Here is an 11,633-nt window from a genome sequence, read left to right as displayed (position 1 = left end):
ATATAGAAGAAGATGTAATCCAAATGCACTTCAAATAAAAAAATAAAAAAATAAAAAAATTTGTATGGTTGTAACCTTCAGTTATAATCAATTTTATAGGTAAACTTTGTCCATTTATTAATGGCAAGAGATAATTTGTATATTCCCAAGTACATTGGTAGATTTTATAACTTAGGGAAAGGACGGATAAAATTGAGACAATATTTAAAGTGGGTAAAGCACAATTAATCTTTAGTGGGTTTGGCATATATATGGACTTTCACAAGAAACCTCACGACAAACTTTCATCCCCAGTCAATATACTCTTCCAATCAAAGTCCCAAAAAAAAAAAAAAAAAAAAATTAAGAAATAATACATCTTGTAGGTACGATAACAAACATGAAGTATAGGATCGCATTTCTCTCAACACATGCATAGCTTGTTATTATGTCATGAGGACTCTAAGAAAGGTGGGTGCATTACTGAAAATATCAGATGAATTGTTTCATAGTTGTCATTATATCATGAGGACTTTAAGAAAGATGGGTGCACTCCTGAAAGTATCATAGGAATTGCTTCAGAAACTCTGTAGCCACCAGCCTCCCCCTTGTGTTCACTGACATTTTAAGTTCGCTTATCTCCTTATCAATATCCTGTGGAGAAGAAAGAATTTGGAAAGCTATCAACCTAAATATAACAAGAAAACATATTTGATATAACATACACGTATGCACATGTGAGTTGTATAACAAGAGTAAAACAGCATCAAAGAAAATAACAAAAACAGAACAAAAAGGAATATTTATTGTTTGACCCATATCCTGAGATAAGCAGTCCAATGGGAGCAATACTTTAAACCACAATTCACAATAAAACCCCGATATTGAGATCAGCTAAAACAGGGTGATAGTCAAAAGGAATTACTGAATAACTTTAGAATTGCTATAACTGCTATGGATGGTCCAATACTGAATAACCGAGTATCTCCTTTAGATGGAAGAAGATTTTCTTTGAAAAGTAATTTTGTCCCATCTGCTAGAGCTTGAAACTCCTAAGGGCCTGGAATATTCAGGTCCAATACATTGTTGTATAAGCAAAACAACCAACACCCTGGTAACAGTACTTTTTAAGTATCACATCTTGAAAGATGGATTTAGACACCAATATATGCTCGACACTCCTAATGGCAACAAGATAAGTGATTATCAGATATTATAATTGGTCCATAACAGGTAGCCCAAATCAGCTAATTATGAAAAGTTTTGCACCATGTATCAGACATGATTGGACTTTAAGTATGATGCTGAGGTCTAATGTCTTAAGCACAAAGCTTCAGGTACAATTACTGAGGATAGATTGCAAACCATCCTCCAACACAATAACATAATGAGTAAATTGCAACACAGGCAAGCGATTGTCTTTTGTAACAACTCCGGCACACACCCCACCCACCCACCAAAAGCACCCACTAGCACCACCAACAAACCAAAACAGAAATCTCAGGATCCAAATAACTAGGCAATCTAATAACTTAGCTAATATAAGTCCAAGATTGGGCCTTGCAAACCTCCTCATATAGTTGCACATTTCTATAGGTAAGAAGCATGGTTTTAAAAACCGAACCATTAAAAGAACTGGAAAATAAAAAGGTTCAAGGTTTTGAGGATGAACAAATAGGGTTCAACAGAAGCTCAGATTGTGATAACATCATAAATAATTTAGTAATTAAATAATATAAAAATAGGACAAATTAAAAAATGAAAAATCTTGATTAAAAAATCTAGAGAATATAAATAATTTTCGAGTATATTTTCACAACTATCATATTAGAGAATAATAATAGTTACGTGAACAAACAAATAATTTTGGTGTCACAATAATTTTAAGTGCATTAAATCAAAATCAACATTTATGAGTTTAATTATACATTTTCTTTCTAAAGAGGCCTAATTACAATGAAATAACATGATGGAATATAATAAATATATTAATTAAAATAAAAAATAATATGAATTTTTTATTTATTTTATTGCTTACATGTCATTTGAGTTTTTAATGTATGTAATTCATTCTTATTCACTTTAAATTTATTAGTTTCCATTCTAGTTCATCATAAAGTGCATAGTCCAGGGGTTGTCTAGCTGGACATATTAATGAGCTCTTCTCAGGTTCAAATCGGTCTAAACAATAAATGTATGATATCCAGTTCTCTATGATTAAAAAACCAGCCCTTGAGCCATTTCCTTTTTAACTTGGTCTGACTGGGCAGTCTGGTGCGGGTTTTAAAACTACGGTAAGAAGTGCTTTGACAATAACAACAAACACTACTGCCGCAATACAGATATGTTTTCAAGAAACAATAAAGAACAACTGTAGCTTGCTCTTAATAGGAGGTAGTATCAAAGGCTCAAATATGGTGTAATTTAATAGTTAGTAGTTTGTACAATATGTATACTACATACAAAGGAATGGCTGGAATTACATTAAAGAACCAAAGCTCAGAGAGTAACTCAAGTATGGGAAAAAAATTGCTTGGCTTTGAACTTTAGGTTTTTCGTTGTTTTCTTGTTGAGGCCAGCAACCCAAGGCTAACAACAATGTACCATATTAAAACCCTTGTTTAAACAATGAGAACAGTAGAGTTAATTCATATTAAAGCTATTAATCAATATATGTCAGTCAAAACAGCTGAATGGCTTCATATGCACAGCAGAAAGTAGTTACAAAATCAAGTCTTTGTTAGATGGAGTTCAGCATATTTATTGGCAGACTGTAGAATCATCTGGCCAATCCATTGAATTCCATTCAGTAGAGGTTTCTTGGCAGGTGACTCCATCCATTTAAACAACAGTCAAAATGGAAAAAGAATTTATTACCCAATCAGAACATGTCTGGAATAGTTTTCTATTTTCATACAAGTATATATGAAGAATATAGAAAAACAAATTTGAATTAAACACAAGTTATATGGCTGCATATCCTAAACAAAGAACTTCATTAAATCATTATGATAAACTTGGAGAGTTCAAGTGCTATGCGCTTAGTCAATTAACAAGAAATAATTCAGAGGAATGCATTCAACAGCCATCTCCTAGAAGGAAATCAAGTGAAAATTGAAAAGGCAAGTTATGGGTAAAACAAATTCTTGCCTCCATGAATTGCACGATAAAGTCTATGAGTTTGTGTTTCTGCATCTCCTCACAATGGTAGTTTGTTATCAGAAAACTAATGTCATAACCCTGTAAATCAAAGCATCAACACGTATAATTAAGAAAAATAAATAATTTGAATGTCATCTGAAAAACATCTTGCAAAAATAGTGCTTTGGAATACTATTAATTAGTAAAAACAACAGAAAAAAAATATTTGAGACTGATAATTTCGCATTTAGTCATTTGAAGTATAGTTATAAAGACCTTTAGGCGAGTGCACACATAGCAAATCAAAGCCAATTTTTGTTCAAATGCTCTTCGATTCGGCAATAAGTGATGTAAACTGATACATCATTTGCAGAAACACATCTACAACATCAAATTTTCCAGAGCAACCTCAGTTTGTTGAGAATTTCACATTCCCAAGAGCCTCAAGGAGATTGCAATTTATTGGGCCATAAACAAATGTATCTATTGCAAATATACTGCATCAGCTCAACTGTGTACGCACACACTAAAAAAAACATAAACATTACCTATAGGGTATTACACCATCCTCTCACGGAACAGCTTCAAACCTAACTTGCTTCCACAATCTCAAATGTATGAAGCAGTGATTATGCTGGTTGACTGAAGGGGCCAGCAACAAGTAGTTTATTACTTTTGCAGAAGATTATAAATTAACATTTCTATAGTTGGTTTCATATTTTTCAGCTGAAAATCAATTTTAAAGGATTTAAGTTGATCTCCTTTAGGTGCAATATAGAACATGCTCAAAGTCTCCACCAAGCATCACATTTTCTTCATGAAAAAGGTTATACAAACTTGCCTTCTTCCAACAAGACCTCCACTTAATTTCTAAAAGATATGATTGAAATTAATGCAGTTTCAATATAAAAATTCTGTTGCACATGCAAACTGAGACGTAGGGTTCTGAATTCTAACTAGATCTCAGAGTTCTATCCAAACAGTAGAATTGATAAAAGGAGCATTAATTAAAATTCAATACATGCAGATTTTTTCAGGGGGTTACAAATTACATCTAATTTGAGTTTGAATACTTCATTCTACAAAAAAAACTACAGCCAGTGTCTATGCTTTTTAAATTGGTAAGTGACACATCCAATAGGTCTGGAATTCACAGTCTCACCCCCCACCTAGACCTCATATGGGGAGGAGATACCAGTTGAGCTAGAGCTCATTGGCTACAACCAGTGTCTACACCTTTATATACATAAGCATTAAAATAGGATAAACAATGACCAAGAGTAACTGGTGTTTCTTCATGTAGTATATGGTGGACATTATTCATATGCTGAAATAAGCAAATACAGACTATGGACTAGCACAGGGACTAAATAAGCAAGACAATCAACATGATAACACAATTATGTCCAACGTTCACTGCCTGAATATAAAGAGGACCGTGAATCTTCAGCAAAGTATGGAAACAAGAATTTTAAGATATTTCAAAGCCCAGTAATGCTGAAGTTCTCCATTTCCAAGGTTAGAAAAAGGTTTCATTGGACCCAGCATAATGAACCAATAGAGAAAAAAAAAATAGCAAAAATTATTCAATAAGGAAAAGTAGGCTATTCTGGAACACAGATTTGAACCAGCTTAACATACACAAAGAAATAATTTAGATCTGAGCAAACACATTCCCATGCCCATAGGATACAGCAAACAGAGTTTGAGGAAAAGCAACATCAAACACCAAAATATACCACAATCGTGTTAGTTTTGATGTGGGGAATTATTAGCACCTTCCTAGGCTACTTTAATATTTGTTGAGTCTTAGTATTAAGTTTTTTAAAGTTAAATAGTTGCTAGACCAGTGTAGGCATAGCTGGGTAGTTTCCAGATTTTCTAGATTGGGCTAAAATGGTCTGCAACAGAGGCCCATTGATGCAGGAGCAAAACCAAAATTATTTTAGAATTTATATTTTCAGATTTTTGTCTTTATCTCATAGGAAGTTGGATAATTGTAGACTTTATTTTTGAATATGGATTGGGATTTTTTTTTTTTGATAAGTAATAAGATATATTGATAAAAAAGGAACACCTTAGTGCACCGGGAGTGAATATGGATAGGGATTAGATTTGAGTTTAGATAGGGATTAGTTTCAGTATTATTTTCAGTTTTAGAAATGATTCATCTTTTATTCCAAAAAGCTCTAGGAAAGGGTTCTAGATGGTTATATTTTGGAGAAGCGATGAATGATTAATCAAATTTCAAATTATAGATTTTCTTATACGTTGGGTGTTGATTCCTAACACCTTAGGTGCGGATGCCTAAGTTTCTCGCCTGGTGTTGTTTCCAGGCAACACCTAGGTGCTGATTCTTAGGGTTTATCTTTTAATTTCCTTATTCTTTTATTTTTCTCTTGATTGTCCTGCATTAATACCATGAATATTATTTTATGTTTTGAGTACTCTTTCTATTTTGCATTAGTAGTTTCCTCCTTGGTTTAGAAGCCCTTTAAATATTATTCTGTCATTTATGAGCCCTAGTCTTTCTAGGAAAAAGATTAGCAGTAGCCTATAAAGGTTTTTATATGATCAATCAAATTGATATCAGAGCCCTCGAAAGCATCTGACCTACATCACCCCAGTCGACAAGCGTGCTGTCATTATGACAGTATAACCCAATACAAAGACCCATTAAGAAAATTCCTTTATCTAGTCAAGAAACAGTATATGCTAAGTAAAGTGTAACGTTGAGTCAATGAGAGGGGTGCATACATACCTGTACTGGCTTTCTCCTCAATACTTGAAATGCTTCTGCCCTCATTGATAAAAATCTAAGAAATTTTTTAGTTAGTATGTTTTCGAGTTCATCTGCCTGCTTTACCTATAAACAGGAAAAGAAGAAAATTCAGAAAATGAGAGAAAGACCAAAGATTGCAAACTATACATTTATGATCCTATACACATGTCCAAATTCAGAAAAAAACTGGTAACCTATCCTGGAAAAGAAAGGAACAAGACAACAATTACGCTATTCCTGGAGCAATCAATGATGCTTTTCATGAGCCAAGTGTAAGTTGAATTATATGACATGAGGAAACTCTGAGCAAATTCAAACAAATATAAGTTGCTCTTGGTTTGGAAGAAACTGTATACAAACTTACTTCTGAGTTACGTTAACCACTGCATCACAGGCAAATGTTATATGAAGTTCAAGAGTCTTCTATACAGACAAGTGGAAAATACATCCAATGTTCTTTGCAAGTTTAAATCTCTCAAAAATTGCATCGAAGTGTAAAGATCATGAGGTATACACCTGATGACCTGATGCTTCCATTACTGAGGCAAGCACTAATACATCAACAAGAACAAAGATTTACTTTGGGCACAATTACATGTTTCTTTATGTTTTGTCGAATGAACTCCTCATATACTATGTTTCATTGTTGTCTAAGGTGTTGGCTACTAGATTGAGGGGTGGTGTTAGACAAACTCATTTTTGAGTCTCAAAATTCTTTTGTTGGTGGTAGGCAAATTTTGGATTCAGTGCTTATTGCTAATGAATGCCTTGATAGTAGATTCAAGAGTCATACACCAAGTGTGGTTTGTAATCTAGACATAGAAAAATCCTACAATCATGTGAATTGGAATGCATTGTTCTATCTTTTGAATAGGATGGGTTTTGGGGTGAGATGGAGGCGGTGGATTAAGGCGTGTATTACTGCAATTCGCTTCTCTATTTTAGTTAATGGATCTCCTGCTAGTTTTTTTGGAAGCTCTCGAGGTTTGAGACAAGGTGATCCATGTCCCCTCTTCTTTTCCTTTTGATTAAAGAGGTCTTAAACAGGATTCTGAAATAAAATAAAATAAAATAAAATTTAAAAAAATTTAAAAATTTAAAAATTTAAAAAGTTTTAAAAAAAATAAAATAAAAAAACTGAGGACAGCGGTCTTATTCGTGGCTTTAATGTAGGACCGGCCAACTTTTTTGGTGTTCGTATTTCTCATCTCCTGCTAGTTGATGACACCATTTTATTTTGTGATGCTTCTAGGGAGCAATTGTCGTCTATTAGATTGGCTTTGTCTTGTTTTCAAGCTTTTACAAGCTTGAAAGTTAATGCGGGGAAAAGTGAGATTGTTCCTTTTGGGGAGGTAAGTAATCTAGATGCTTTGACCAATATCCTTTGTTGTAGGGTGGGTAGTTTGCCTATGAAATATTTGGGAATGCCTTTAGTTACTCCGTATAAAACAACCTATATTTGGAATCCTATTTTGGAAAGGATGGAGAAGAAAGTATCGAGTTGGAAACGACTCTATTTATCAAAGGGCAGAAGACTTACTTTGTTGAAGAGTACCCTTTCAAGTCTTCCAACATACTATCTTTCATTGTTTACCGTTCCAAAAGCTATGGTAGCTAGAATAAAAAGGATTCAAAGAAATATTTTATAGGGGTCATCATAGGAGAGTTTCAAGTACTCTTTGGTGGCTTGGGAAAAGGCCTTCTTACCTTATGAGTTGGGCGGATTGAGGATTAGGAAGTTGGTGTCTTTTAATCAAGCATTATTAGGGAAATAGTTATGGAGGTTTGGTAACGAAGGTACTCATCTGGGGCGGAGGTTTATTGCCTCTACATATGGAGTGGGCAAAGGAGGGTGGAGTACTAAAGTATTCAAGAGATCATAGTTGTGGTCTATGGCAAAGTATTAGTGAAGGATGGGAGAGTTTTTCTAAGCATATGGCTTTCATGGTGGGTGATGGTACTTGCATTCTGTTTTGGCATGATAGGTGGGTTGGAGATAATCCACTTAATATCCTCTATCCTGAGTTATTTGAGTATTCTAAAAATAAGCTTTTATTTTCTGAGGTTTTGTGTCATAAGGTAAATGGGACTGAGAGTGTTTGGAACTTGAGATTTTATAGGGATTTTCATGATTGAGAGTTAGAGATGCTTTCTCTTTTCTTGATTTTATTCAATCTTGTATTCCTAGGGATGTTAGGAGTGACAGTCTATGTTGGTACGTTGGTACCTTAATGGAAGTGGGAAGTTTGATACTCATATTTTTATTAGGAGATTCGGGGTGGTCCTACATCCTTATTTCCTTGGAAGGGCATTTGGAAAGTCAAGGTACCTAAATGGGTGGCTTTCTTTATGTGGACAATAACTCATGCTCAGATTCTTACTTTGAACAATCTTATGCTTAGGGTTCTCTCTTTAGCAAATTGGTGTTGTATGTGTTGTTGCAATGAGGAAACTGTGGACCATCTCCTTCTTCTTTGTCCTATAGCTCATTCTTTGTGGGTGCATATGCTTCAAATTTTTGGGATTCATTGGATCATGCCAGTTTCCATAGCTAGTTTATTATTTTGTTGGTGGCAATGGGTTGGGAAGCATAATTCATATATCTAGAATTTGGTCCCAAGATGTTTGATGTGGATCATTTGGATGTAATGGAATTGTCATTCTTTCGAGAATAGTGAGAAATCATTGATTCAGTTGTGCCAACAGACTCTTTTCTATTGGTCTAAATGTTGGGGCCTCTTGGATTGTTCTTCTATCATGGAGTTTACTTCTTCTCTTAGAGTAGAATCATGATTTCTTTGTTTGTTTGTTTTTTTTTTTTTTTTTTTCACCATCTTGAACACCCTGTATTTTTCTTTCTTTTTCTTTTTAATAATATTACTCTTATTACCTATCAAAAAAAGAGATGCACTTCAGGCCCTTTTCAGATTATGTCTGCTTTGGCTGTTTATGAAAGTAGGAATCCTCTCCGCATATTTTAGGTTTAAACCTTTCCAAGATCTTTATGTTATCATTTAACATCAAAATTATTTATATTAACTGAATATCATAAACCAATATAGCATTGTGTGCATACAAAAATCAAAGTTGACTCAAATAGCACTATAGCAGAATCTAAAAGTTCCACTAGAACTATCTATATATGTAAGCATGGTATTAAAAACTAAACCAGTACAAGGTTTTAAGGTTGGACCGGGGTTCAACCAGAGGTCAAACAGTGATGACATATTAATTATTTTAATAATAATTAATATGAAATTAAAAAATTAAATGTGAAAATTTTAGCAATTTTAACTAAAATAGTTTTTATAGAGGTCAAAATATATCTTGATTAAAACTAAGACGATATTTTTCATAATTTATGAAAAATATTTCCTTATTATTTAAAATATTTTCGTAAATTTGTACAACATGATAACATCTCATAAACTAATATACTAATGTAATTATACAAAAATAATACATCAAAACTTAAACAGCTGGCAATTCAAGTTTATAAGAAAACAGGGGGCAATAAAATAAAAGGTCACGTCATCATGAGCATGACTTTTAAAGTTTTTTTTAATAAAAAAAATTCATTCACAGTTCCCAATAACAGATCATGACCCCCCCCCCTCTTTTTTTACTTCCCCTCTCGTTCACTCTGCCTCTTCTTTCTCACTCCCTGCCTCTTAGTTTTTCTTTCACCAAACACATCATAACAAATCCCCCAGTCTCTCTTCACTACACTACTCTCATCTCTATCCCATTCCCCTCTCAATCTCTCTTCCCCAAAAAATAAACATATCAGACCCTTCTAACAGAAATTAAACGATGAGATCTAGTGATGGTGGAGCTTCATATGGTGACAAAAAAGATCAACACTGGCCATTTTTTACGAAATTTTATGGGTAGAAAATTTTCAAACCTGTGTCTGGTTTCGCAAACTGAACAGTTTGACCAAGGTTTGAATGTTCATAGCCAAAAAAGAGATTTCCGGAATTTTTATTTTTAAAAACAGGACTGATGGCCAGTTCCCCATTAACCTAGTCTGACCAGGTGGTCTGGTCGAGTTTTAAAAACCATGTATGTAACCTTAATAACAAGTTCCTTTCAGTTACTACAATAGTACTCAACAAAACCTTGTATCCTAATAACTTTTTGCTTATAATTCAATAGTTGGGGAGGGGGGATTTCAACCTTAGACATCTCCATTTGAAACATTAGGAAGTGCTAGTTACGCTACAAGGTTCTTGACACCTCCATCCAAATAACTTAGGGTTGGATGTACAAATCATCAATAATCGTGTCTTTTCTAAACACAACCATAAGTACAGACATGTGCATCAGGTTACTTTAATTAAAAGTACTCTATCTAACTTACTGACATATTTCCTCTCTTTATTTCCCATTCCTATTGAGGTGGCAAACAGTATTGAACAGCTTCAACAAGATTTCTTATGGAGTAAGTTAGGGGATTAGTCAAAATTTCATTGGTTAATTGGAATCAGGTTTGGTCTCCTCTTTCAGCTGGTGGATTGGCTATTAGAAATTTGAGATGTTCTAATTAAGTTTTGTTAGGAAAATGATTGTGGAGGTTTGGTATTGAGAGGATGCACTTTAGAGGAGAGTAATAGAGGTGAAGTATACTGGTGCTTCAATCCAGTTCCTAGTCCTTATGGAGTAAGTTTATGGAAGAATATTAGATGGGGTTGGCCCACTTTCTCTTGTTGCATTCATTTTGGGGCCAGGGACGGATCTAAGGTGAGGTTTTGGCATGATCGATGGTGTGGAGAGAATGCTCTTGCCATATGTTTTCCAGATTCATTTACAATTAGCCAAGCAAAGGAGGCGAGTGTAGCTGATTTATTGCAAATGTAGCTGATTTATTAAGGTTTATTAATGGAGTTCTCTAATAGGATGTTAGTTTTGTAAGGGCTATGCAAGATTGAGAATTGGAGCCTTTTGCGAACTTCATGATACTATGTATGGTGTTGGGCACCAGATAAGGGAAAAGGATTCCAAGTTAGTGGTTTCGATCAGGTTTTGGTTCATTCTAATGTCCAATCTTTTCCTTGGAAAAGCTCATGATACTAAATATGGTGTTGGGCACCAGATTAGGGAAAAGGATTCCAAGTTAGTGGTTTCGATCAGGTTTTGCTTCATTCTAATGTCAAATCTTCTCCTTGGAAAAGCATATGGAAACCGAAGGTCCCTTCTAGAGTTACTTTCTTTGTGTGGACTGCAGCCCTAGGGAAAATCTTGAGTAATGACAATTTTTTTTTGATAAGTAATAAGATATATTGATATAAAGGGGACACCCTAGTGCACAGGGAGTGTACAAGGGAAAAGAAATCAAATACAAAAATTGCAAGAGTCTAGGAAATCAATAAAAGAGGGGAAAGATTTATCTTGCAAAGCAAACAACCAATCCCTTAAAGTTCTAAAAAAGAGAAGCTTGAGGTCCGAAATAGATTTCTCAGTATCTTCAAAACATCTACTATTCCTCTCCCTCCAAAGACACCACAATAAGCAATGAGGAATGATGGACCAAATATAACCATTTTGATGACGACCAAAGCTGCCTTGCCAACACCATAACAGCCCCAGAACAGTGTGCGGCATAACCCAAGAAACTCCAAAAAGGCCCAAAACCATAGACGATAGATCCGAAGCAAAAGGACAATGAAGAAATAAATGGTCAACCGATTCACCATTTCTCTAACACATGTAGCACCAATCCAGAATCCAC

At 34.4% G+C, this 11,633-nt stretch overlaps 1 protein-coding gene across 1 annotated transcript in view; it reads right to left on the bottom strand.

The window, feature by feature from the left end:
- Positions 1–203: 203 nt before the first annotated feature.
- Positions 204–11,633, bottom strand: part of LOC126688395 (actin-related protein 2/3 complex subunit 4) — a 51,015-nt gene continuing 39,585 nt past the window's right edge. Inside the window, exons 6-8 of the mRNA XM_050383066.1 lie at positions 5,882–5,986; positions 3,130–3,219; positions 204–633 (exon numbers count right to left, since the gene is read on the bottom strand). Of these exons, the coding sequence (XP_050239023.1) occupies positions 544–633; positions 3,130–3,219; positions 5,882–5,986 (285 nt within the window). The 3' untranslated portion in view covers positions 204–543. The remainder of the gene's footprint in view (positions 634–3,129; positions 3,220–5,881; positions 5,987–11,633) is intronic.

This window comes from Quercus robur, chromosome 6 (assembly GCF_932294415.1).
Source record: "Quercus robur chromosome 6, dhQueRobu3.1, whole genome shotgun sequence".
Taxonomy (NCBI): Eukaryota; Viridiplantae; Streptophyta; class Magnoliopsida; order Fagales; family Fagaceae; genus Quercus; species Quercus robur.
Note: the sequence above shows the minus strand (reverse complement) of the source record. Positions and strands in the feature narration are given on the sequence as shown.